General features: G+C 48.7%; 1 protein-coding gene across 1 annotated transcript; it reads left to right on the top strand.

Moving 5' to 3' along the window:
- Window positions 1-294: 294 nt before the first annotated feature.
- On the top strand, window positions 295-26,076 carry PORCN (porcupine O-acyltransferase). Its single transcript, XM_060252857.1, has 12 exons — window positions 295-450; window positions 2,055-2,247; window positions 4,452-4,495; window positions 6,662-6,843; window positions 9,119-9,249; window positions 14,961-15,086; window positions 16,514-16,614; window positions 18,234-18,310; window positions 20,067-20,130; window positions 20,946-21,031; window positions 22,438-22,548; window positions 25,243-26,076. Exons 1-12 carry the CDS (start codon window positions 315-317, stop codon window positions 25,342-25,344), a joined length of 1,353 nt encoding a protein of 450 aa, XP_060108840.1. The 5' UTR covers window positions 295-314; the 3' UTR covers window positions 25,345-26,076.
- The last annotated feature ends 1,437 nt before the right edge of the window (window positions 26,077-27,513 follow it).

Genomic DNA, 27,513 nt, shown 5'->3' with positions numbered 1-27,513 from the left:
TTTAATTAAAAAAAAATTCTGGTTTAAAAGGGATCCTCGTTTCCAGAATCTTTTGCAACAATCCCTCTCTATTTACAAAATTTCCAAAAGTGCCGAACGACTGGGGTCTCTTGCAATAGAATAATTAGACACAAAGAAGGGGATTGTGGGTATCCCAGATTTGGGGTCCTGTATGCACAGCAAGCACCGAAACAAGTGCAGAATATAAGGCGGGGGGGTGGATCTCAGCAGGTCTTTTCCTCAAAAGGTGCATTGGAGCCCTGCCTTTCTGCTCTACCTCTCCTTTGCCTCCTGCCCTCTTCCAGGCTGTGGCCATGGCCACCTTCACTCGCGAGGAGTTCTACCAGCAGCTGCTGAGTGGCTGTGTGCTGCCCACGGCTCAGCAAGGCTTTGAACAGGTCTGGACCCTTCTGCTTTTGTGCCTGGCGTGCCGAGTCCTCTGGAGGTTGGGTAAGTACAGGCCATCAACTCCTCCCTGCTATGATCCTCGTAGGCAGCTGTATTCTTGACTCAATGCTATTGGACAAAACTTCTAGTGAATTCCCAGAGTGAACAGAAGAACACAAGAGAAGCCATGTTGGATCAGGCCAATGGCCCATCCGGTCCAGCACACTGTGTCACACAGTGGCCAAAAAACCATCAGGAGGTCCACCAGCAGGGCCAGAACTCCAGAAGCCCTCCCGCTGTTTCCCCCCAAGCACCAAAAATACAGAGCATCATTACCCCAGACATAGGAGAAGCCATATTGGTTCAGGCCAATGGCCCATCCAGTCCAACACTTTGTGTCACATAAGAACATAAGAGAAGCCATGTTGGATCAGGCCAATGGCCCATCCAGTCCAACACTCTGTGTCACATAAGAACATAAGAGAAGCCATGTTGGATCAGGCCAATTGCCCATCCAGTCCAACACTCTGTGTCACATAAGAACGTAAGAGAAGCCATGTTGGATCAGGCCAATGGCCCATCCAGTCCAACATCTGTGTCACACAGTGTCCAGAACCCAGGTGCCAACAGGAGGTTCACCAGCTGGGCCAGAACTCCAGAAACCCTCCCACTGTTGCCTCCCCAAACACCAAGAATACAGAGCGTCACTGCTTCAGACAGCGTTCCCTCTATACCTTGTGCCTAGCAGCCACTGATGGACCTCTGCTCCATATGTTGATCCAGTCCCCAGCAGAGTTAGTGTGAGCTAGCTCACAACTTTTTAGCCTCCAGCTCACACATTTTTGTCTCAGCTCAGGAAATATGGCCTTAGAGTAAACTAATTTGTGCAGTAACTCACAACTTTAATGCCAGTAGCTCACAAAGTAGAATTTTTGCTCACAAGACTCCACAGCTTCGAGGGACCATTGGTGTCAAATAACCCTGAGGCTGAGGAATATCTTCCAGGAACTCCCTTCTCTCTTACCCGGAAGGTAGGACCAGAACCAATGGGTTGAAATTAAATCAAATGACTTTCCGGCTCAACATTAGGAAGAACTTCCTGACCATTGGAGTGATTCCTCAGGTGCGGGCTCTCCTTCCTTGGAGGCTTTTAAACAGACTAGATGGCCATCTGACAGCAATGAAGATCCTGTGAATTTAGGGGGAGGTGTTTGTGAGTTTCCCGCATTGTGCAGGGGGTTGGACTAGATGACCCTAGAGGTCCCTTCCAACTCTATGATTCTACCTCAGATCTGCAAAGAGCTGGGAAGAAGAAGATGATGATGATATTGGATTTATACCCCGCCCTATACTCTGAATTTCAGAGTCTCAGAGTTGTCACAATCTCCTTTACCTTCCCCCCTCCCACAACAGACACCCTGTGAAGTGGGTGGGGCTGAGAGAGCTCTCCCAAAAGCTGCCCTTTCAAGGACAACTACGAGAGAGATGGCTGACCCAAGGCCATGCCAGCAGCTGCAAGTGGAGGAGTGGGGAATCAAACCCGGTTCTCCCAAATAAGAGCCCGCACACTTAACCACTGCACCTAACTGTCTCTCACAGGAATGGGGGTGGTCTGGGACGTCCTCCCATCGCTGACTTTCCTCTCTCCTTGACCCTTTCCCTCACAGCTCTGCCGTCTTACGCCAAACACCTCAGCACCGTGGCCGGCGGCTTCTATGCCCTCTACCACTTCTTCCAGCTGCAGATGGTGTGGGTCGTGCTCCTCAGCCTCCTGTGCTACCTGGTCCTGTTCCTCTGCCGCCACTCCACCCAGCGGGGCGTCCTGCTCTCCATCACTATCCTGATCTATTTGCTTATGGGGTGAGTCGGGGTTGGGGGCCAGAGAAAGGGGCTCACAAATGGCTCAGGTTAAGCGATCCCTTGTGGGGGTGGTGCGAGAATGGAGCAGTGGATCAAAGTACACTGGAAGAGACTAACATAAGAACCTAACAGACGCCATGTTGGATCAGGCCAATGGCCCATCCAGTCCAATGCTCTGTGTCACATAAGAACATAAGAGAAGCCATGTTTGATCAGGCCAATGGCCCATCCAGCCCAACACTCTGTGTCACATAAGAACGTAAGAGAAGCCATGTTGGATCAGGCCAGTGGCCCATCCAGTCCAACACTCTGTGTCACATAAGAACGTAAGAGAAGCCATGTTGGATCAGGCCAATGGCTCATCCAGTCCAACACTCTGTGTCACATAAGAACGTAAGAGAAGCCATGTTGGATCAGGCCAGTGGCCCATCCAGTCCAACACTCTGTGTCACATAAGAACATAAGAGAAGCCATGTTTGATCAGGCCAATGGCCCATCCAGCCCAACACTCTGTGTCACATAAGAACATAAGAGAAGCCATGTTGGATCAGGCCAAGGGGCCATCCAGCCCAACACTCTGTGTCACATAAGAACGTAAGAGAAGCCATGTTGGATCAGGCCAGTGGCCCATCCAGTCCAACACTCTGTGTCACCTAAGAACGTAAGAGAAGCCATGTTGGATCAGGCCAGTGGCCCATCCAGTCCAACACTCTGTGTCACACAGGGGCCAAAACCCAGGGGCCATCAGGAGATTCACCAGCGAGGCACAACTCCATAAGCCCTCCCATTGTTGCCCCCTTAGGCACCAAGATCACAGAGCATTCCTGCCCCAGGCAAAGTGTTCCATCTATATACCTTGTGGCTAATAGCCACTGATGGACCTCTGCTCCAGATGTTTTTCCAATCCCTTTTTGAAGCTGTCTATGCTTGTAGCCGCCTACACTTCCTGCAGCAATGAGTTCTACTTGTTAATTACTCTTTGGGTGAAGAAATACTTCCTTTTATCTGTTCAGAACCATTCAGAGAGAGAAACAACCTCGCATAATGTCCCGAAAGGGGCCAGTGTGGGTCCTTCCTGGTCTCTTTAGGAAGGTCATTTCAAAAGACTGGAATCACAGGTGAAAATGACCAAGATCCAGGTGTGGCATATCTAATAGTGCTAAGAGAGGGGAATAAGCAGGAAGAGGATCTGAACTGGCGGGCATGTTCATACCAGGAGAAATAGTCCTCCAGTTAGGCATTAGAAGTCATGACTGGAATAGTAAATGGGATCTAGAAGCCTACAGGTGGAGGTGACTTAAAATCAGTCCTGTGATCCGGCTGTGGTCAGTAGAGAAGCAGCTGTGTTCTGTCCCAACTGCAGCTTCTGGACAGTGGTCAAGGGCAGCTCCATGGAAACAAAAGATCCAGGGAAGAGTGAACCATTGAGAAAAGGAGGCTGGCCCTTGGAGGAAGCGATCAGAGACCACTTTGGACGAGAAGCAGGAAGACCTTATTGGTGGTGGAAAGTGCCATCAAGTTGCAGCTGACTTCAGGCGACCCCGTAGGGTTTTCGAAGCTAGAGACATTCAGAGGTGGCTTGCCTTTGCTCACCTCTTCATAGCAACTTTGGACTTCCTTGATCATCTTCCATCCAAGGACTAACCAGGACTGACCCTGCTTGGCTCCTGAAATCAGATGAGAAGAAGAAGAAGACCATAGATTTATACCTCACCCTTCTCTCTAAATCAGAGTCTCAGAGAAACTTAGATGGAGCTATACTTGGCCATCCAGGTCAAGGCAACAGACAAGTAGAGGCTTTTTGCCATTGTCCACCTCTGCATAGCAACCCTGGACTTTCTTGGTGGTCTCCCATCCAAGTACTAACCAGGGCTGACCCTGCTTGGCTTTCAGGATGAGATTGGGCTAGCCTGGGCCATCCAGGTCAGGGCAAAGGCAAGATGAATTGAGGGGAAAGTGGAGCCACTGGGCATGACCATGAGAAGTCTGGGTAGGAAGAGGAGGTCCATGGGACAAAATGGTGGAGCTTTTTCGAATCAAGTAAATTCCAAACATCCAGCTCTTTGTGATCAGTGACTGTCCTTGTTATTGGGATGCCTAGCAGAAAAGGTGTCTGGGGAGGCTGTCTGTTGGGGGGAGGAATTAAAAAAAGGAAGGCAAGAAAGTGGATTACTGATTCACAAGGATGTTCTTTTCCCTTGCAGAGAGATGCACATGGTAGACACAGTGACCTGGCATAAGATGAGAGGTAGGTTTGCCACAGGTTGGAATGTATAGTGGGCATGCAAGTCTGGGATGTTGAACCTGGGTGTGGCTGAAAGCCCAGGAAATGGTGTTCCAACGTGGTGATCATAAGAGTGTTCCATAGACACACACTCTGGACTTTTTTTGTAGCAGGAACTCCTTTGCATACAAGGCCATAGCCCCCTGATGTAGCCAATCCTCCTGGAGTTTACAGTTGGACTCGTAAGAATCCTGTAAGCTCTTGGCAGATTGGATACCTTTGAGGGGTGAGACCTAATATGCAAAGCAGTTCCTGCTACAAAAAAAGCCCAGCACACTCCTAAAAATATGCAGACACAGTTAATGAAAATAAACAACAACTTTGGAACACAAATATATATAATGTGGATCTAATCCAGGGGTGTCAAACTTATGTGCTGTGAGGGCTGGATCTGATATAAATGAGACCTTGTCGGGCCGGGCCATGTATGTCACGAAATGTAATGCCAGGTAACATAAACTTTATAAAGCATACAGACAAACACAATTAAAGGTTTCTTTAAAAACGTAAAATAAGACATGCTTCAAACATTAGCATTTGTTTGTCTTAAAAGTGCTTTCTTTGTTTCTCTCCTGTGCGATCCAAGGAACTGGGCAAAGGAAGCTCTGGCTCTTTCCTTCCTTCCTTCCTTCCCCAGGGGACCGGGAGGGGGAGGAGCTTCAGCCAATAGAAAGAAGCGTGGTACAGTAGCTTGGTACTGTGCAATTGAGAGAACCTGGCAAAGCAAGCTCTCCCTCCCCCTCCTCCCCAAGGGAGGAGCCTCAGCCAATGGAGAAAGTAGAGGCTTTGCTCTGTAGCTCCTGTGCGACTGAGCAAGCCTTGCAAAGCAAGCTGTTATGCAGAAAGAAGCAAGAGAGAGGGGAAAGGAAGCAGATGACAGCCAGTTATTAGGGGGCCTGATAGGAGCCCTCTGGGAGCCTGATTCAGCCCCTGGGCCACATGTTTGACACCCTTGATCTAATCCATCCCTTATAATTCTGGGAAAAAAATATATCAGGTTGTATATTATTGTCATATTGAACATCCTGATCTATAACAAAGAGTGACCATTTCTCAATAAATGTGTTAGTTCGGGAATTCATCCTCCTGTAATATGTTAGATTCTACTTCGCAGCAATTCCCCAGATCCTTTTAAACAACTGTGTAGTGTTGGTGTGCTCTTTCCCTTTGCCACAGTCTGACACTCTGCGGGCACCATCAGGGTGCCCGCAGAGTGTCTTTAGAAAGTTGGCAGGGTGAGGTGGGTCCTTTGCTCAGCCAGGCTTCTGATTGGCCACTGGAGATTCGCTTGGCCCTGTGGCTTTTTAAAAAAATGTTGTATTGGAAGCGGCTGCCATCACAGCTCAAGGATTTTCACAGTGTGACTGAAGCAGGGCTTCTTTTGTAGCAGGAACTCCTTTGCATATTAGGCCACACCCCCTGATGTAGCCAATCCTCCAAGAGCTTACAAGGCTCTTTGTACAGGGCCTACTGTAAGCTCTTGAAGGATTGGCTACATCAGGGGTTTGTGGCCTAATATGCAAAAGAGTTCCTGCTACAAAAAAACGCCCTGGACTGAAGGCAAGCCTCAGCAGCCATTTTGTGGCCGGCTTTTTCTCCTGTGACAGCCATTTTGGGGCTGCACCCACCCAAATTCCAAATGTGCCTTTAGGCTTTAAAAGGTTCGGGGGCCCTTCTGTAAAATGGTTTGGGTCAGGACAACCAATGAAGACTGTGGGGTGGCAAAACAGCGGTCGCGAACAGGGACTGGGCCTTGGTTTTTAAAGAAAAGTGGATTCTAGTATCTTAGATACAAGGTAGACAGGAGGAGCTTGAAGAACCCAAGGATTGCCTTTTTGAATCATGTCAAGATCTGCTTTTCTGTTTATGTCAGCGGCAAACAGATGCCTCTGGGAGGCTCAGAAGCAAGGTACGGAGGCCATGGCCTTCCTCTGATGTTCATCCCCCACCATTTGGTAATCCTAAAATATTCTACTCTACTCTTGGAACACAGACGTTCGGTTGTGTTATCACAGCTAAATACTCTTTGAATGTGCTTCTCCGTGCATTAGTTCCTCCAAACCAGTGGTCACCACTGCCTCTCATGGAAGTTCCACAAAAATGCCACGCTCCTTTTCCATCTCTATCCAGGAGCCCAGATGATTGTAGCCATGAAGGCGGTGTCACTGGGCTTTGATCTGGACCGGGGTGAGGTACCGTCCATCCCTTCCCCCGTGGAATTCATGGGTTACATCTATTTCGTTGGAACGGTCATCTTTGGACCCTGGTTCCGTTTCCGCACCTACCTGCAGGCCGTGGAGAGCAGGAAAATGGTGAGCATCCCCAGGGTTGTTCTTGGCACGAGGGAAGAAGGTTTGGGGTGTGTGTGAAAATTTAGGTTGTTTGATGGACCATTCAAGAGTCCTGAAGTACACACTTGGTCTGCACAAACAAATCCCTTCACTCAACCCTCTAATTTGTTTCATGTGAAGCAAATTGATTTAATAAATTTAATAAGTAGACTCTTCAATAGTTCCTTGTCAAGATTGTCTGAGAGTCAGTTTGGTGTAGTGGTTAAGTGTGCGGATTCTTATCTGGGTGAACCGAGTTTGATTCTCCACTTGCAGCTGCTAGAATGGCCTTGGGTCAGCCATAGCTCTGGCAGCGGTTGTCCTTGAAAGGGCAGCTTCTGGGAGAGCGCTCTCAGCTCCACTCACCTCACAAGGTGTCTGTTGTGGGGGGAGAAGATATAGGAGATTGTAAGGCGCTCTGAGTCTCTGATTCAGAGAGAAGGGCGTGGTATAAATCTGCAGTCGTCGTCTTCTTCTTCTTCTTGCATCCCTTAAGCCAGGGTTCCTCCAACTCAGTGCCCGTGGGCACCTTGGCACCCACCAGCAACTTTCCTAGTGCCCAGAAATGGTTTTAGATAGTGAGCCAAGTGAGGCTTTTTGAGGTTTTGATGTGCATGGTATGACACGGGCAGTGGTTTCATGTAAAGAATCGTTTTTCCCTTTTGCATAAGTGCATTCGATGTCTGCAAAATGAAGACAGATGCTGGTTTTTTAGTTAGCTCAATAAGTATATATGTTTTCCAAATATGCATTTTAAAACCATGTCCCTAAGCCATTGAATCCAAGAGCCTGGAGGCAACATCAGAGGAAGGCCTCAGCCTCAGTGACCTGTGGTTGGCTGTCCACAGGAACTGGTTGACTGCTGCATGAGATGCTGGACTGGACGGACCGTTGGTCTGATCCAGCAGAGCTCTTCTTATATTCTTCTGTCCCTGACATTTTATGGTTGGCTCTTGCCTCCTGTGGCAGCCATTTTGGGGCACAGACCACGACCATGTTGCAGAATTCCAAAGATGTCCGCAGCCTGAAAAAACGTTGGGGAGCATCGCCTAGGGTTGCCAATCCCCAGGCGGGGAAAGGGGATCTCCCGATTTGGAGGCCCTCCTCTTCAGGGTCATCAGAAAGTGGGTGGGGGGTGAAGGAAATGTCTGCTAGGCACTCCATTATTCCCTATGGCTATGGAAACCCGATTCCCATAGGTTATAATGGAAAATCGATCTGTGGGTATCTGGGGCTCTGTTTTTGAGGGAGAGGCACCAAATTTGCAGCATAGCATCCGGTGCCTCTCCTCAAAACACCGTCCAAGTATCAAAAAGATTGACCAGGGGGTCCAATTCTGTTAGCCCCCAAAGAGGGTGCCCCGATCCTTCATTATTTCCAAGGGAAGGAAGGCATTTAAAAGGTGTGCGGTCCCTTTAAATGTGATGGCCAGAACTCCCTTTGGAGTTCAATTACGCTCGTCACAACCTTGCTCCTGGCTCCACCCCCAATGTCTCCTGGCTCCACCCCCAAAATCCCCAGATATTTCTTGAACTGGTCTTGGCAACCCTAGCACTGCTGTAAGCACCTGGAACTCTGACTTTTCTTCCCCAAAACTGTTCCTGAACTGCAGGAGTATTTACCTATACCTCTTATAGACCAATAGCTTGTATTAAATAATGATGATAAAATCCTGACAAAGCTTATTGCCTGTTTGTTTTGCTCAAGACATCTCAGAGTATATGGATAATATAAGAAGGTAGACCTTTCAACTGTCCTTGTGCTTTAAAAGGTCTGCCCTCCTCCCCAAAAGATGGTAATAGGCAGTCGCCACATTTGCTTACCCTGCGACTGCTTGCGGCAGGCATCCCCAACCTTTTTGAGCCTATGGGCACCTTTGGAATTCTGGCACGGTGCGGCAACAACAAAATGGCTGCCACAAGAGGCAAGGCCAGTCACAAGATGGCTGCCACAGCTTACCTTCACTCGTACAGTGAGGATCGCTGTGCTGTGGTGGCAGCTGCTGCTGAAGCAACAGCTTTAAAAATCTGCACAGCCAATCAGAAACCAGGATGGGCATGTGGCCCAGTTTTCTAAAAAAACAACAACAAACCAACCTTGGCGAGCCTCAGGAAAGGTGTTGGGGACTGCTGGATTAGTGGCTGTTTCATGACTGAAAAGCAGCCTGTGTTTGACTTCTAATTCAGAAACATGTCATAAGTTCAGCACAGAGGACCAGCCGAAGATGATTCTGTGTTGTCTCCTTCCCTCCACGTAGAGCTTCTCCTGGTTCCACAAGGTCTGCCGGAGCGGCTTCCTCAGCCTCGTCTGTCTCATCATGTCCACTTGTGTGGCCCCCTATCTCTTCTCTTACTTCATCCCTCTCTACAGCTACAAGCTGCTCAGAAAGTAAGCCTAAACTGTTGCTTTCAACTTGGAAGTTGACCCCCCCCCAAAGCACACACACACCTGGTTCCCACTGCTGGCAATAGTTTTCTGGGGAAATGAACAATTCAGCATTTTCCAGGTGGGAGGGCCTGACTGGAACATGGTTCAAGAAAGGAGTTCCTGACTTTTTAATCCTTAAAATCCTCAGTTTCTAAAGCAGGTCTACACAACACTACATTTCTTAGCTTGGACAGACCATGGAAACAGCATTTATTAACGACCTGCCATGCTTCGCAGCGTGACTGGGATGCTGTGTAGGATCTGGAGTGGGGTGGGACATCTGGTGGGTAGGCTTCCTCTACATCGGGGTCCCCAACTTTTTTGAGCTTGGGGGCCTCTTTGGAATTGTGACCCAGTAGAGTGGGCACAGCCACAAAATGGCCGTCGCAGCTTACCTTCAATCACACAGTGAAGATCCTTGGACCACGCATATGTGTGAGCTAGCCTTAGAACTTGACATGTTGTTGATATATGTTCCTCCTTCCTTTGCATACTCCCCCTTCTATTCTACCTCGGCTCTTCAGAAGCTACATCCAGGTGGGCAGCTGTGTCGGTCTGAAGCAATAGAACAAAGTTGGGAGTCCAGTAACACCAACAAAGTAACCACAGTGTAAGCTTTAAGACCGCAATGTAAGCTTTCGTGTGCTAGAAGCACACTTCATCAGACAATACGATGGAACAGAGACACCTAGAGCTATAGATTCAAAATGAGATAAGAACATAAGAGAAGCCATGTTGGATCAGGCCAACAGCCCATCCAGTCCAACACTCTGTGTCACATAAGAACATAAGAGAAGCCATGTTGGATCAGGCCAACGGCCCATCCAGTCCAACACTCTGTGTCACATAAGAACATAAGAGAAGCCATGTTGGATCAGGCCAGTGGCCCATCCAGTCCAACACTCTGTTTCACACAGTGGCAAAAAAATTTATATATACACACACACTGTGGCTAATAGCCACTGATGGACCTGTGCTCCATATTTTTATCTAAACCCCTCTTGAAGGTGGCTATGCTTGTGGCCGCCACCACCTCCTGTGGCAGTGAATTCCTGCATAATAGGTTGCAGGGAGTAAATAACCAACTGTAAATTTGGGAGTTCAGTAAAGACAATCCTAGTTCTCATGTTTGTGCATTGATGACATCTAAAAAGGGCATTCTGAAGCCAAGATAATATTGTTCCACTCCATCCTATTGTCTGATGAAGTGTGCCTCCAGCACACAAAAAGGTTACCATTGTGAATAAAACTTCGTTGGTCTTAAAGGTGCGACTGGACCCCAGCTTTGTTCTTCAGAAGCTAGCGTGCTTGGGATGCACAAGTTTGCTGGCTCAAGTCTCATCTCTGCCACAGACTGACTGGATGTCCCCAGGGCCATAGCTAATGGGGTGGGGGGGCATAGCAGTGCCCCCTATAGAATCTGCAGTACTTCCACCCAATCTTGGAAAGGGAAGATAGGGTAAGGGAGCTGCAGATTCTGCTGCTAGGGCCCTGGATGTGCTCCCCCCGCAGTTTCTTACTGATGTCCCAGCTGACTTATGGCACCCTTATAGATAAAAGTCTGTGTAAAAAGAAATGGGATATGCTTTGTCGTCTGCCTTGAGTCTGTAAGAAAGGCAGGCTAAAAATGTTCTTCTTACTAAGTTATTCTGTTTAATAACAACTACGGTTTAAGTTAGTGAACTTTTAAACGTTGATTGACGGGACTGCAAGAAGTCCAAGCGGCTGGGCATCCCTTCCTCCCCACCACTAGAAAAGACCGAGTCCCAACACATTTTAAACAGGCGTGGTCCACTGGGGTAGGGTTGCCTGCCTCCAGGTGGTGGTAGGAGATGTCCAGCTATTACAGCTGATCTCCAGGCAATACGAGTCAGTTCCTCTGGAAAAAATGGCTACTTTGGAAGGCCCCTCCCCAAACCCCACTCTCCTCAGGGGCCACCTCCCCCCCAAATCTCTATGTATTTTCCAACCTGGAGCTGCAACAGTAGCAGAAAGGGAGAGTTTTTCTCCTCTCTGGACATCTTAGAATAGAGATGGTTCCCCTGGATCCCATTTTTGTAGCTGACTGTGAGCCAACATCAGAGAACTGAGAGTGTGACTCCTTCAGTACTCCCTGAAAGCTCACAATGGGCAGGGACTTGGTACTTCCTGCTCTTTGGATTGTGATGCCTACTTAGCTAAAGACTTCCAGGCCATCTTAGAAGAGACTCAGGTAGCTGTTCGGCTCATGTGTGGCCGGAAGCATCCAGAATGCTGAGAGGGAACTGTGGATGAGTTCCTCTGCTGAAGTGTCCTATTCCAGTTAGTTAGGGTTGCGGGGGACTTTTATAGTGCACAGCGCAATGACTTTTTTTCCTCCCAAATTGCTAGAGTGTTTAGGAAAACCATAGAGTTTTCCCCGGACGCTCCTAGAGTGGCTGGCACATGTCACCAGCACAGTGACGTCACTTGTGAGTGACATTATCGCGCTGGCAACATTGGGAGGGGATCCCCACACCAGCCCACTGCGGTACCAGCGTTTGTGGGCAGGGGAAAGTGTTTAGGAGTGCTGAAACATTGAGCAGGTTCTCCGTTTAAGCAGCTGTGAGGCAGGGAGAAGTTGCACCTGTCAGACTTCTACCTGTTGCTCAGGAACCCCACTCAAGGATAGGTATTTCCGATCCTGTTCAGAATGACCTGTGCCCTGATGAACAACTTTTCTACTTCTTCTGTCCTGCTTTTCACTGTCTCTCTCCTCCCCCCCCCCCCGCTTCCTCTCTTTTGGGGATCCCATTGCGGTGATAGGAAGCGCAAAACCAGGTAACAGCCAAGGCGATCCTTCCCTTGAACCGCCGCTCTCACCATCTTATTGGCTGACGTTCTTTACATCTGTGCACGTTGTGTGGTTTTTGTGGCTGTTGTCTGTGGCGGCCCTTTTCATGGCATAGCGATTCCCCCCATCTGTGCCGTCCTCATCTTCACACGGTTCATTTTTCTCTGTGGCCCAGCAGCTGACGTGTCCCGTGGTACACTGCTCCAGTTCCGTCGTGGCTCGTTCTCTTGCACAGTATGTCTGCCAAGGTCTTTCCTATCGCTCCGTGGCTGGTGTATTTGTCTGTCTTGTCTGTGGCTTCATGCTTCAGTGGCCTGCTAGTGTCTGCTTGCCGTCTCTGTTGTCCATTGGCTTTGGGGAAGGGCTGGTCCCTCTTTCCCTGGGGCTGGTCAGGGTGGCTTACATCTGGATTGGTGGCTCTGTCTCCCTGTTCCCACAACTCTCCTTGTTGAAGCTCAGTCTGCCCCAAGATCAGGAACTCACAGAATGGTTAAAATGTGGAATTGGCTGCCAGAAGATGCAGTGATGGCCGGAGGAATAAACGGGGGATGAGACAGATTCCTGGAGGATAAGCCTATCAATGGCTGCTAGCCATGGTGACTGAAAGGAACCTCCACATTCAGGGGCACCAATTCCTCTCAGTCCTAGAGCCAGGAGGCAACGCCAGGGGAAGGCCTCTCTGCCCTGTTGTTGGACCTCTAGGGCAGGGGTGTCAAACGTGCAGTTCAGGGGCCGAATAAGGCCCCTGAGCAACTGGCTGTCCTCTGCTTCCTTCTCCCTCTCTTTTGCTTCCTTCTGCATCACAGCTTGCTTTGCAAGGCTTGCTCAATTGCACAGGAGCTACAGAGCAAAGCCTGTTTTCTGCATTGGCTGAGGCTCCTCCCTTGGGGAGGAAGGGGGGAGGAATAGTTTGCTTTACCAGGATATCGCAGTTGCACAGCAGAGCTACTGTGCCAAGCCTGTCTTCCTTCTATTGGCTGAGGCTCTCCCCCAGTTTCCTGGGGAAGGAAGGAAACAGCCGGAGCTTCCTTTGCCCAGTTCCCACGATCCCATGGGAAATATACAAAGAAAGCACCTTTAAGACCAATGAGTGCTAATGTTTTAAGTTTGTTGAAAATATATATTTGTGTTTGTCTGTGCTCTTTATAAAATTTATATCTCTGCTGTCTATTCTTAAATAGGTACACACGTGGCCTGCCCCGACATGGCTCAGCTCAACCCGACATGGCCCAGTCTCATTTATGTTAGATCCAGCCCTCATAACAAATGAGTTCGACACCCCTGCTCTAGGGTAACTGATTGGTCACTGTGTGATACAGGCAGGGCCGGCTCTTGGGTGTGCAGCAACCCAGGCAGACTTGCCACCCATCACCCCCTGCATGGTGCTGTCTCTGGGCTGCCCTGTCCCGTCCCCTATTGCGCTCCAGCCCCTGCCGCCACCGCCAATTTTAGTACTCTCTGAGCATCCTCTGCCCGGATGACACTCAGAGAGTGATATAGAGACTGTGCGCCAACCAAGAGCCTGCGCAGGTGACAAAATTTGGGCATTTGCCGTGGGCACCGGTCCGGGAGGGCCCAATTCGGCACCCTCCCTAACCTGGCGCCCTAGGCAAGTGCCTAATTTGCCTAGTGGGAGGGCCAGCCCTGGCTACAGGGGAGCTGAACTAGATGGACCGCTGGTCTGATCCAGCATATTGATGGAACTCTCTGTCTGGGGCAAGTGACGCTTTGTAATCTTGGTGCTTGAGGTGTGGGGAGAACAGTGGGAGGGCTTCTGGTGTCCTGGCCCCACTGATGGACCTCCTGATGGCACCTGGGTTTTTCGGCCACTGGATGGGTCATTGGCCTGATCCAACATGGCTTCTCTTATATTCTTCTCAGGGGAAGGCCTCAGTCTCTTCTGCCCTGTTGTTGGCCCTCCAGAGGAACTGGTTGACCACTGTATGAGACAGGATGCTGGACCAGATGGACCGCTGGTCTGATCCGGCAGGGTTCTTCTTGTTTTCTTACATTAACTCATGAAAATCTCCATGCACATGGGCTGTATGCTTCTGAATCTCAGATTCTGGAGATAAAAATTATTGTATGGCAGGAGATCCTAAGATAGTCTGGCAGCCTAACATTTTAGCTCTTTTCGAGTTACGTACCACTAGGTGGCAAGCTAGACTTGTTTTTTTGGGCTGAGTGAGAGAGCTGTCACTGACCCAAGGTCACCCAGCTGGCTGCATGTGGAGGAGGAGTGGGGAATCAAACCCGATTCATTGCTCTTAACCCCTGCACCACGCTGGCTGTTAGAACTGAGAAATGTGCAACCAAGGGATGCTGCTAAATGTGGCTCCTTTTCATGCTGTTCTGTGGTTCGATCTGTCAAAATGCTCCAGCGCTCCGTGCTGGAGAGCCAGTTTGGTGTAGCGGTTAAGTGTGCGAAGTCTTATCTGGGAGAACCACGTTTGATTCCCTACTCCTCCACTTGCACCTGCTAGCATGGCCTTGGGTCAGCCATAGCTCTGGCAGAGGTTGTCCTTGAAAGGGCAGCTGCTGTGAGAGCCCTCTCCAGCCCCACCCACCTCACAGGGTGTCTGTTGTGGGGGAGGAAGGTAAAGGAGATTGTGAGCCGCTCTGAGACTCTTCGGAGTGGAGGGCGGGATATAAATCCAATATCTTCTTCTTCTTCTATTGATCTCTACCGTCCTTTGATTATTGTTTCTTTCTTTCCTTCCTCCTTCCACTCTGTGCTAGGAGCACTGGGATGAGGTGAGTCTTTGGGGGACTCCAGTCTTCTGCCCCAGGGTATGTCTGTGCATTTGTACGTGCCAAAATTCACCAGAATCTAAACTCAGTCCCTCTTGTCATGACACAGGTGGCTCCGGGCCTATGAAAGCGCCAGCTCCTTCCACTTCAGCAACTACTTTGTGGGCTTCCTGTCTGAAACGACGGCCACGTTGGCGGGAGCGGGCTTCACAGAGGAAAAAGACCACTTGCGATGGTGAGCAAAGCTCCGGAAGGGGTGATGGGAGCAGCCTGGGATTCTGTCCTTCTAAAACTCTGGCGTTCCCAATGTTGCTGTTTTGAATGAGTTGGGCAGTTTGGGGGGAATTAATATTAATTTTGCTCATTTGCATCAACTGTTGGGGTGAGAGTGGGGCACCCCAAGCAAGTACGCGTCTTCCCTCCTGGACCTGTGACTCTGCCGACTGGGCTCAAGTCGACCGGGATCTCACCCAGAAAATCTTGCCTTCGATGCTGTCACACAGCAAGGACCAGGAAGGAGATGATGATATTGGATTTATGTTTTATTTATTTATTTTTGTAAATTTCTATTCCGCCCATTCCCCGTTGGGCTCAGGGCGGAGTACAACATATAATAAAACAATAAAATACAATAAAAACATTTTGAAACTGACAACTCAACAGCACACAGATTACCATGACATCACATATTGCTAGGGTTGCCAAGTCCAGTTTAAGAAATATCTGGGGACTTTGGGGGTGGAGCTAAGATCAAGGCTGTGACAAGCATAATTGAACTCCAAAGGGAGTTCTGGCCATCACATTTAAAGGGATGGCACACCTTTTCATGGCCTTCCTTCCATAGGAAATCATGAAGGATAGGGGCACCTTCTTTTGGGGCTCATAGAATTGGACCCCCTGGTCCAATCGTTTTGAAACTTGGGGGATATTTTGTGGAGAGGCACTAGATGCTATACTGAAAATTTGGTGCCTCTACCTCAAAAAGCAGCCGCCCCAGATACCCATGGATCAATTCTCCATTATTTTCTATGGGAATAAATCTCCATAGGGAATAACAGAGTTCCCAGCAGACATTTCCCTCCCCTCCCCCCGCTTTCTGATGACCCTGAAGCGAGGGGAGGGCCTCCAAACCGGGGGATCCCCTGCCCTCACCTGGGGATTGGCAACCCTAATCACAGGGTTGTTGTGCATGTAAAAACAGAGGAAGGGAAACTCAGTAGGGCTGCCAAACTCCCAGGCCGAGTGGGAGTTCTCCCACTCGGGAGATCCCCAACCTTCCAGCCCACATTAGGCCGACAGGGGGATCCCCTCCTGACGTCGCCAGTGTGATGATGTCACTCTAGGAGCTTCCAGGGAAACTCTATGGTTTTCTTGGATGCTGTAGCAATTTGGGAGGGAAACTCTATGGTACCATAGTGCATGTGAAAAAAGTCCCCCGCCGTAGGCCACGGACTTGGCATCCCTAAAACCCAGGTATGCACCCTAAGCTAACTGGAGAGAGGGTGGGGTAAAGCGCACTAAATACGTCAGTGTAGCACGTCCTCCAGTTAAGCTGGCTTCTCCTCTCTCAGTTCTGATTTGTGGGTTGTTCCTCTGCTTCCTCAGTAAGGGAGCCATGAAACCCAGGAAGCCCTACATAATTTCCCTCCCTCCTCTTTTCAGGGATCTGACAGTCTCTCGCCCCCTGAATGTGGAACTGCCCCGTTCTATGGTGGAAGTGGTCACCAGCTGGAACCTGCCCATGTCCCATTGGCTGAATACCTGTAAGGGTTTTTGTTGGCTCTCTGTTGTTATCAATTGTGTGTGGGGGGGGGGGAGGCTTAAGCAACACACTGCCTTCAGAGGAATCAGCCTTGGTATATCTTGTACCCAGGTCCTTCTCAATGTTGTTTGGAGGTCCAGCAGTGGTTCTCAACATGTACCTGTGGTATTAGGTTATGAGGAAAAACTTGGTTACCATAAGAGTTGTTCAGCAGTGGAATCAGCTCCCTAGGGAGGCGGTGAGCTTCCCCTTCACTGGCAGTCTTTGAGCAGCAGCTGGACAAGCACTTGTCAGGAATGCTCTAGGCCAGGGGTGGCCAGACTTGATTAATTTAAGAGCCGCATAGAATAAATGTCAGACATTTGAGATCCACAAGAAGAAGAAGAAGATTATGATATTGGATTTATATCCCACCCTCCACTCTGAAGAGTCTCAGAGCGGCTCACAATCGCCTTTACCTTCCTTCCCCACAACAGACACCCTGTGAGGTGGGTGGGGCTGAGAGGGCTCTCACAGCAGCTGCCCTTTCAAGGACAACCTCTGCCAGAGCTATGGCTGGCCCAAGGCCATTCCAGCAGGTGCAAGTGGAGGAGTGGGGGATCAAACCCGGTTCTCCCAGACACTTAACCACTACACCAAACTGAATGTTGGAAGGAAGGGAGGGAGGAGGGAGGGAGGGAGAGGTGGAAAGAAAGCAATTTTAACTTGAAATACATTTTTCCAAGTTTGGAGAAGTGATTTAAAGAGACAAATGCCTTCTCCAAGCCAGCTGATGGGGGCTTTGAGAGCCACACGATATGTGTGAAAGAGCCACAAATGGCTCCCGAGCCACAGTTTGGCCACCTCTGCTCTAGGCTGATCCTTCATTAAGCAGGGGGTTGGACTAGATGACCTTTATGGCCCCTTCCAACTCTTGCAATTCTGTGATTCTATAGGACCAGTGGAATGTAGAAGGAGTTTAGGTTGGACTAGAGATGTGAGGACTCCGGGGTGGGGGGGGCGGGACGGGAACCTTTTTCCCCAAGACCTTTTGTGAAAATTTTGGGGAGAGCTAAAAAAAACCCCTGTGAAATATTTTCTCTTTTCTAGTGAGTTAAATGCTTTTAAAGACAAGATGAGCAAACTGTAGACATATGCAACTTTTCAATCCAGTTTCTGCCCCCAGAGGGATGCCAAATCTTCATGAGGGGAGGATGCGGGGCTTTCTTTGCTTCTTAACAGTTGTATGCTTTCAGTTGCCCTTCTGACCTGTCCTGGTTGACCTTTTCACCTCTCCCTTAAACCACTGTGACACATTTCCCCTCAGACCGGGGCCAGGTCCACACTAGACCTTTAATCCTGGTTCAGCTCATTCCCCAAGCTGATTTTCTACACTAGAATCATACACTCATAGAGTTGGTTTCTATGATTCCACGATTCAAGTGTAGAATGTCAGTTTGGGGACAGGGCTGAACCAAGATTAAAGGCCTAGTGTGGAAGCTGGATAAAAAGTAGGAAGAAAAAAGATCCGAAGGAAATGGGGCAGAACCCCTGGGATAAGGCCTTTTTGTTTGTTTTGCATCTCCGTAGAAGATTCTGGAAAGAGGAGGCACTCTTGTTTTCTTGTATTCTGTTTTCCAGATGTTTTTAAGAACTCCCTGAAACTGGGTACCTTCTCGGCAATCATTGTAACCTACGCTGCCAGCGCCCTCTTACACGTGAGTATCTCATTAACATAGTATATAAAAAGTCTGTTCCTGGATGCCATAACTTGGTCGTATCTCTGCGGGACCAAAACATCTATGAAGGTAGGAGCCATTTCAACTCACTGTTTATTTAGCCTCAAGTTGCGTAGCCGTGTTAGTCTATCTGTACCCGTTTTAGTCTGCCTGTAGCAGTAGAAAAGAACGAGAGTCTAGTAGCACCTTAAAAGTCTAACAAAATCCGTGCCACAAATTTTTTGTAGGTCCTTAAGGTGCTACTGGATTCTTGCTCTTTTCCACTGCAACAGGCCGATTAACATGACTACCCTTCTGGATCTGTCTCTGTAGAAGGCTCCACATCTTGCAGTACAGAATGGAAATCCATCAACTTTGTGAGGGAACTTGCATAGACATAATCTTTCTCACTAAATGCAGAAAGAAGACTTAATGTTATGCCAAAGGGACTGAGAATAAAAAAATTCACTACAATCCACTTGCCCCACAAACTATAGTGAGAGTTTGGGTCATGCGTTCACCAAGAAGCGGCTGAAACGTTTGGTCAGCATCTTGTACCAAAAAAAGAAACTGATTGAGGAAAATCTCATTTTTACTTTGTCTCCTACCATTCCTCGTGGCTCAAAGCAGCTCAGAAAAACCTGTGGAATGAAATAAAATCACAAATCATCACTCACACACCACTCCTCCCCAAACAACATAAGACAAGCCATGTTGGATCAGGCCAATGGCTCATCCAGTCCAACACTCTGTCACACGGGGACCAAAATCTAGGTGCCATCTGGAGGTCCACCAGCAGGGCCATAAGAACAAAAGAGAAGCTATGTTGGATCAGGCCAATGGCCCATCCAGTCCAGCACTCTGTGTCACAGTGGCCAAAATCCAGGGGCCATCAGGAGGTCCACCAGTGAGGCCTGAACTCCAGAAGCCCTCCCACTGTTGCCCCCCAAGCACCCAGAATACAGAGCATCACTATCCCAGACGCAGTATTCCACCTATACCTTGTGGCTTACAGCCACTGATGGACCACTGCTCCATATTTATGGTCTGTGTCCCATTTAAAAACCCTGGCTAATTGAATAGCCTTGCAGCACCTCTGGGAAAATTCTAGAGACAACCCCCTCTTGTCTCCTCAAGAAAGTTGTACTGTTGTGTGAGAGGTATGATGGGGAAAGGCCTGGGCTGTAGTTGAAGCCAAGTGGGCTACCCAAAGCCAGGGACAACTAGCAGGTGGCAACCTCAGGACTACAACAGGAGCCATGGGGATATATGGGAAGTAGGGTTGCCAACCACCAGGTGAGGCCTAGAGACTTCCTGGAATTGCAGGTGATCTCCAGATGTCCAGGGATCAGTTCCCCTGGAGAAAATGGCTGCTTCAGAGGGTGGACTCAACAGTATGACATCTCAGCTAAGGGCCCTCTCCAAACCCCATGCTTTCTAGACTCCTTGGGCAGGTGGCTTCCTCAGCCTCTGGCCTCCCTCACAGGGTTGTGGTGAAGGTAAAAGGGAGAAGAGGAGACGAATGCATGTTGCCTGAGCTTTTTGGAGGATTAAATGGCAGGATTAAAATGTATTAAATTAAACCATCTATATTGAGCTACAGACCAATTGCAATAAAGCTTAATTCAAAGTGAGCATGGTGGCTTGGAATAAATGCCATGGAAGTGAATGGGATTTACTTCTGAGTAAATGTACTTAAGCTCAGGGGGTTAGAGGCTGCTTTTTGTGAGTTTCTTCTTTTTCTTCTCCCTCTTAGGGGCTGAGTTTCCACCTGGCTGCTGTGCTGTTATCTCTTGGCTTCATCACTTACATTGAACATGGTGAGTCTTGACTGTGTTTCTGTTGGGAAGGGATTTCCTGTCTCTCTGGCTCTCCCCACCCATTCATTTCCTCCTGTTTACCCAATCAATTGCTTTCCTTTGCAGAAAACCCCAGACCTACCTTGAGAGTTGTTCTGAGCAGACACTAGAAATCCTATCTAGGAAATGAAAGTTAACAGTTCAGATATATAGGCAGATGCCTTCACCTGTGAAGAGGCATCTGTCTATATATATGAATAGTTAACTTTTCATTTCATTGTATCTGAGGAAGCGAGCCTGCACACAAAAGCTCATACTTTGAATAAAACTCTTGTTGGTCTTAAAGGCCCCACTGGACTCTAGCTTCGTTCTACTCCTTCAGACCAAACACCTGGATCTATCTTACATCTAGTTAGTTATCGATATTATACAGCAGGGGGAGCCAACAGTAGCTCTCCAGATGTTTTGTTGCCTACAACTCCCATCAGCCCCAGCCAGCATGACTGATGGCTGGGGCTGATAGGAGTTGTAGGCAACAAAACATCTGGAGAGCTACCGCTGGCCACCCGTTATACAGGGCTTTTTCTGAGCAGGAACGCAATTCTTGTTGTCAGGGACTGTGGCCTAATATGCAAATCAGTTCCTGTTGGGCTTTTTCTACAAAAAGCCCTGTGTGGAACAATGGTGACATCAGGGGGTGTGGCCTAATATGCAAATCAGTTCCTGCTGGACTTTTTCTTCCAAAAAAGCCCTGATATTATATACTGTGCCAAGAAGTCTGTGACATGCAGACCTTCAAGCCCCTTGACTTGTGTGTACATGTGGGTTTTCCCTAGTTCTTCGGAAACGGTTGTCGGTCATATTTAACGCCTGCATCCTCTCCAAGAAGTGCCATCCCGGGTGTTCGCATCGCCACAACACGGTGAGAGCTTTTGCAAATGCCAGGTGTCAAAGGATACTGTTGGTCCAGCCGTTCATCAGGCCAGTGTTTCTTTCCTCTGGTATCACAAGCATCCGGGTAGAGAGGACCAGAGGGATGTCATGATAAAGAGTGTCAGGTTAGCATATGGGAAAGCCAGGTTCAAATCCTGCCTCTGCCGTGAGGGCTTGCTAGGTGACATTGGGCCTGGTTGCACACTCCCAGCCTAACCTACCTCACAGGGTTTATTCATTGATTTAAAACATTTATTAGCCACCTTTACATAAGAACATCAGAAGAGTCCTGCTGAATGCCAGTGGTCCATCCAGTCCAGCCTCACACAGTGGTTGACCAGTTCCTCTGGAGGGCCAACAACAGAGCAGAGAGGCTGAGGCCTTCATAAGAACATCAAAAGAGCCCTGCTGGATCAAACCAGTGGCCCATTGAGTCCCATATCCTGTCTCACACAGTTCCTTTGGATGGCCAACAACAGAGCAGAGAGACAGAGGGCTTCCCCTGATTCTGAATGTGGAGGTTCCCCTCAGTCACCATGGCTAATAAAAAGGTCAAGGTAGTCCCCTGTGCAAGTACCAGTCGTTTCTGACTCTGGAGTGATGTTGCTTTCACAACGTTTTCACGGCAGACTTTTTATGGGGTGGTTTGCCATCGCCTTCCCCAGTCATCTACACTTTTCCCCCAGCAAGCTGGGTCCTCATTTTACCGACTTCGGAAGGATGGAAGGCTGAGTCAACTTGAAGCGGCTACCTGAAACCGGCTTCTGCCGGGATCAAACTCAGGTCGTGAGCGGGGAGTTTGGACTGCAGTACTGCAGCTTTACCACTCTGCACCACAGGGCTCCTACCATGGCTAGTAGCCACTGATAAACATTGTTCAAGTATCTAATTCCTTTGCAAGCTGTTTGTTCCTGTGGCCATCACTACATTGTCCAGCAGTGAATTCCACACATAAATCACTCTCTGTGTAAAGCAGTGTTCCCTTTCATCCATCCTAAGCCTATTGCCCATCGGCTTCACTGGGTGCCCTCGAGTTCTAGTATTTTGGGACCTCAAGGCAGTCTTACAAGATAGATAAAACACATTCAATATGTTAAAAAAACCCATAAAACCCAAAATTTAGAATCCCAACTTAGAATTGCCTCTGAACAGTTGTTGTGAGGAGAAAACGGAGGAGGGGGGAATGATGCCAGTGGCTTTGGGTCTCCCCTGAGGAGAAAGATGAGGTATAAATGAAGTAAATAAATCCTCCTGAGAGGTTGGGGTGGGGGCAGTTGCTCACTCTGAGGCAGCTGAAACCATCTCCCTGTTCCCCACCCTGTTTTGGAAGGGAGATTCAAGGTGAGTCTTTCTTTCAGCTGCCCGAAGCCTGAGCCTTTCTTTCTCCTCCCACAGGCTCTTTGGCTCCGCCTCCTCAATCTGCTCTTTGGGGCGCTGGCAGTCTTTCACCTGGCCTACCTCGGGTCGTTATTTGACATGGACGCCGATGACTCTGTGGAAGAGCAGGTAAGATTGGTGGGTGCGGGGAAGCAGATGGCCAATCTGGGCCCAGGTGGGGGTTGTGTTGGCTAGATTTTTAGGAGCACCAACTAGGGTTGCCAAGTCCCCTTCCTCCCAGAGTTTTCCCTCCCAAATGACTAGAGCGTCTGGGAAAACCATAGAGTTTTTCTGGAAACACCTAGAGCGGCCACGTGAGGCATCGCTGATGCAATGACTTCACTTCTGGGTGACATCATCATGCCGGTGCCATAGGGGAAGGTTTCCCCTGCCGGCCCAATGTGGGCTGGCAGGTTGGAAACCTCCTGGGTGGCAAGAAGCCCCACGCAGACCGGGCACTTGGCATGCCTAGCACCAATGAAGAGGGTTGCCAAGTCTGGGTTGGGAAATTCCTGGAGATTTTGGATTTGGGGGTAGAGTGAAAGGTCGGTATAGTTGCCAGCCTCCCCCCGCCCCAGGTAGAGGTGGGAGATCCCCCACTGTCAAGCCCTGCTCCCTATGAGCTTGCCAATGGGGGGGGGGGGTTTGACCAGGAGCAAGAAGGAAGCCCAGACTTTGTCACCAGCGACGTGGTGGCATCACTTCCAGTGTGACCCAAGAATGACATCATCACATTAGCGACGTTGCAATGACACTCTGGTATTTGGGCAGAACTCTACGGTAGAAGCCATTTTTGTCATAGTTTTTGCCGGAATACCAGAGCATCACCGCAACAGCGTGACGACATAACTTCCAGTCAACGCCAGAAGTGACATCATCGCAGCACCAGCAACGTAGCCTGGGCTCTTGGTAAGTCCTCCTCCATCCCTCACTGGTTTCCAGGGGCGACCTGGCAATCCCAAGTGCAGGACAGAGGAGGGACTACAGCGGGTTATAAGGCCATAGAGTTCCCCTTCCAAAGAAGCCATTTTCTCCAAGACCGCTTTGGAGAGGCTGAAGTTATAACTGATCTCTGTCGCCTGGAGATTGGTTAATAATTTTGGGAAGTCTCCATGTCCCACGTGGAAGTTGGCAACTCCACCAATGAAGATGCACATAACTGTGTGGGTGGGCCCCAGAATCCTGAGAAGCACAGCTGGCCCCGATTTCTGAAATCTCTGGACAGCAGGCAGAGAGTGATCCCTTTGAAAGTTGAGTAAACGCCCAGTTCCCGTGTCCCGAGTTTGTCCATCCGCTTAAAAACATTCTATTTTGCCTTGAGTCCAGTGGCACCTTAAAGATTTTGAGTATGAGCAGGGCTTTAATTTTGAGTATGAGCAGGGCTTTTTTTGAGCAAGACTGTACAGGAACACAGTTCTGGCTGGCTTGGTGTCAGGGGGTGTGGCCCAATATGCAAATGACTTCCTGCTGGGCTTTTTATGCAAAACTCCCTGTGTGAAACAATGATGCCAGGGGTGTGGCCTAATATGCACATGAGTTCCTGCTGGGCTTTTTTCTACAATAAAAGCCCACGGTATGAGTTCGCACACAAAAACTTATACCTAGAATTACACTTTGTTGGTCTTCAAGGTGCCACTGGACTCAGATTTTGTTGTATTGCTTTAGACCAACACGGCTGCCCCTCCAAATCTTTGTTAAGCTTCCGTTTCCAGTGATTCCACCTTCCTGCCTCATGTTTTATTTGTCATTTTTATTTTCTCGTCTGTATTTTAAGCTCTGGTTTTAATCATCTGTACTTGTTGCTATCATTGATCAGCCACAATTGACACACAGAGAGATTCACTCGCACATCTCTCTACAATAAAATTTCAGACAGATATAACAGGCTAATATTTAGAGAGCAGACATAATTCGTAAAAAGACATAACCTTCTGCTTCCTTGTTGAAGATACTGAGTTGCAAAACTGTGCCAGTTTAAAGGTGGCTTCGTTATAACAATCTGAGACGGAGGAAAATATAAAATTCCTCAGGTCTGCCTGGAAAATATAAGATTGGAGTTATGTATAATTGTTTTAATTGTTGGAAAAGGTGCAGAAAAGGGCAACTAAAATTGTTAAGGGGATGAAACACCTTCCCTTTGAAGAAAAGTTAGAAGTTAGGGCTCTTTAGCTCAGAGAAGACAATGGAGGGGTGATATGATAAAGGTTTACAAAATGATGCATAGGATAGAGAAGGTAGAGAAAAAAGTACTTTTCTCCCTTTTTCACAATATAAGAACTCATGGGCACTCCATTAAATTAAGGAGCAGTAGGCTTAGAATGGATAAAAGGAAGTACTTCTTCACCCAAAGAGTATAATGAACGTGTGGAATTCACTGCCACAGGAAGTGGTGGTGGCTATAAGCACAGACAACTTCAAGAGGCGAGTGGATAAACATCTGAACCAGAGGTCTATCTGTGGCTGTTAGCCATAAGGTACAGTGGAACACTCTGTCTGGGGCAGTGATGCTCTGTATTCTTAATGCTTGAGAGGCTACAGTGGGAGGGCTTCTGGAGTTCTGGCCCCGCTGGTGGACCTACTGAAGGCCCCTGGGTTTTGGTCAGTGTGACCCAGAATGTTGGACTGGATGGGCCATTGGCCTCATCCAACATGGCATCTCTTACGTTATTTTTTAATGTGGGGGGAGTGTTGTTGTTAAGATATGAACTTATTTTATATGTTTTGACTCAATTAACTGCACTTGCAGTCCTTATGAGGACGGATAAGTAGGCTATACGTTACGTAAAATGAAAATAAAATGTGTAACCCTTTGCTCCCTTCCAGGGTTACGGCATGTCTTATACTATCCACAAGTGGTCCGAGCTGAGCTGGGCCAGCCACTGGGTCACCTTTGGGTGCTGGGTCTTCTACCGGCTCATCAGCTGAATTGCGGCCTCTGGGTGGACTTGAGGCGATGGAGCAGGAGGACAACAGGAGGGGTGGAGCTCAGGAACCGTCTTTCCCTCACAGACAACTTGATGCCGTTGAGGACTTCAGCCTTCCAGACGCTGCCCGATCCCTTTCTCTAGAGGAACCTTATTCAGGGGAAGGGGCCTGTAGCTGGGGTGACCTTTGGTGAATCCTGACCCATAGCCCTCAAAAAGGAAGTAAATTAGGTCAAACAAAGGACTGCTGAGAGAGAGAGAGATCGAAGTGCGCTGAGGTAAAAACATTCTCTTTCCTATCCACAAGATGGCTGCCTGGGAAAAAAGCAGCTTGTACCCCTTCAGAAATGTTTGGGGGTTCTCTCTAGTACCCATCTATGGCAACTGCACCAGCTGTTCTCCCCCCCCCCCCACAACCTCTGGTCATTGTGTGATTAGATCAGTTGCCCCCTCTGAAAACGATGCATGCTCTCTCCTTCCCTCTCACTCATTCTGGGGCCTACACCTCCCGCGGTCCTGGCACCTCTTGTTTTTGCCGGCACTGTTGACTCTTACGCCATAACACTCCGATGATCAGCCAGCTGGAATGTTTGTGTTGAATTTTTTTAATTATTATTATTATTTTTCAGATGTGGGTTTGAAAATATCCCCTTTCCTGCTTGGAAGGCAGGGCGCGGCACTAGCTCCGCCGCCCAGCCATCCAGCATGCAAAATAAAAGGATGCAAAATGGAATCCATTAGTTTTGCCTGATTTATTCTGTTTTCTGAGATCCTTGGATTCAACGCACCTGGAATTTTTGTTCAACAGCAGCGGAAAGAAGAAAAGGGTATCGAGGACACAGCTGGGGGAGCTGGGAAAGCAGAAGCTATCTGTGCGGAATGAGCAAAGGCCACTGCGGAGTACTGAAACAATCTCTTCCGGGATCGCTGGAGGTGTTTTTTTGTTTGAACACGTTTAACTCTTCATTTAGGAGGAGCCCTGTGGTGCAGATGGTAAAGCTGCGGTATTGCAGTCTGAGCTCTCTGCTCACGACCTGAGTTCGATCCCGGCGGAAGCTGGGTTCAGGTAGCTGGCTCAAGGTTGACTCAGCCTTCCATCCTTCTGAGGTTGGTAAAATGAGGACCCAGCTTTTTGGAGGGGTAAGGTGTAGAAGACTGGGGAAGGCAAGGACAAACCATCCTGTAAAAACGTCTGCCGTGAAAACGTGATGCGACATCACCCCAGTCAGAAACGACTGGTGCTTGCACAGGGGACTAATTTTACCTTTTACCTTTAACTCTTCATTTGGAATGGGGGCTAGCAACTTGCTCCAATTTTTGGTGTAAATTACTGCTGAAGTAGTAAGGGTACGAAGTTCCATGTTTGGTTCAGCATATGTGGAGAATACTGGTGGCCCTAAATCATTATCCTGGATGAATTAACCTGCAGTAATGATTACGCCCTCTCTTCCATGCTTAGGAATGCAGGTTACCGCTCTTTCCATTCACAAATATACGTTAAAAGCAAGTTTCAAGTCCAGTGGCACCTTCATAGAATCAGAATCGGAAGGGACATCTCGTGTCATCTAGTTCAACTTGCTGCAAATGCAGAAAATTCACAAATACCCACCCCCCACCCCTATTGACCATATGACTCCATGCCCAGAAGATGGCAAAAAATCTCCAGGATCCCTGACCAAACTGGCCTGGAGAAAAAATCGGCATTCCCTGGGTGTGTAAGAAGGGACCACGAAGAAGATATTGAAGAAGATGATATTGGATTTATATCCCGCCCTCCACTCCGAAGAGTCTCAGAGCGGCTCACAATCTCCTTTACCTTCCTCCCCCCACAACAGACACCCTGTGAGGTGGGTGAGCTCACCCACAGCAGCTGCCCTTTCAAGGACAACCTCTGCCAGAGCTATGGCTGTCCCAAGGCCATTCCAGCAGGTGCAAGTGGAGGAGTGGGGGAATCAAACCCGGTTCTCCCAGATAAGAGTCCGCACACTTAACCACTACACCAAACTGGCTCTCCAGAAGAACGAGAACTAAGCACTGATGCAACCCTTCCTGCCTCCCTCTCGCGATCTGCCTAAGTTCACAGGATCAGCACTGCTTAAAAACCTCCAAGGAGGAGAACCCACCACCTCCTGAGGAAGCCTGCGCTGACTGTCAGGAAGTCCTTCCTAAT

This window comes from Heteronotia binoei, chromosome 13 (assembly GCF_032191835.1).
Source record: "Heteronotia binoei isolate CCM8104 ecotype False Entrance Well chromosome 13, APGP_CSIRO_Hbin_v1, whole genome shotgun sequence".
NCBI lineage: Eukaryota > Metazoa > Chordata > Lepidosauria > Squamata > Gekkonidae > Heteronotia > Heteronotia binoei.
Note: the sequence above shows the minus strand (reverse complement) of the source record. Positions and strands in the feature narration are given on the sequence as shown.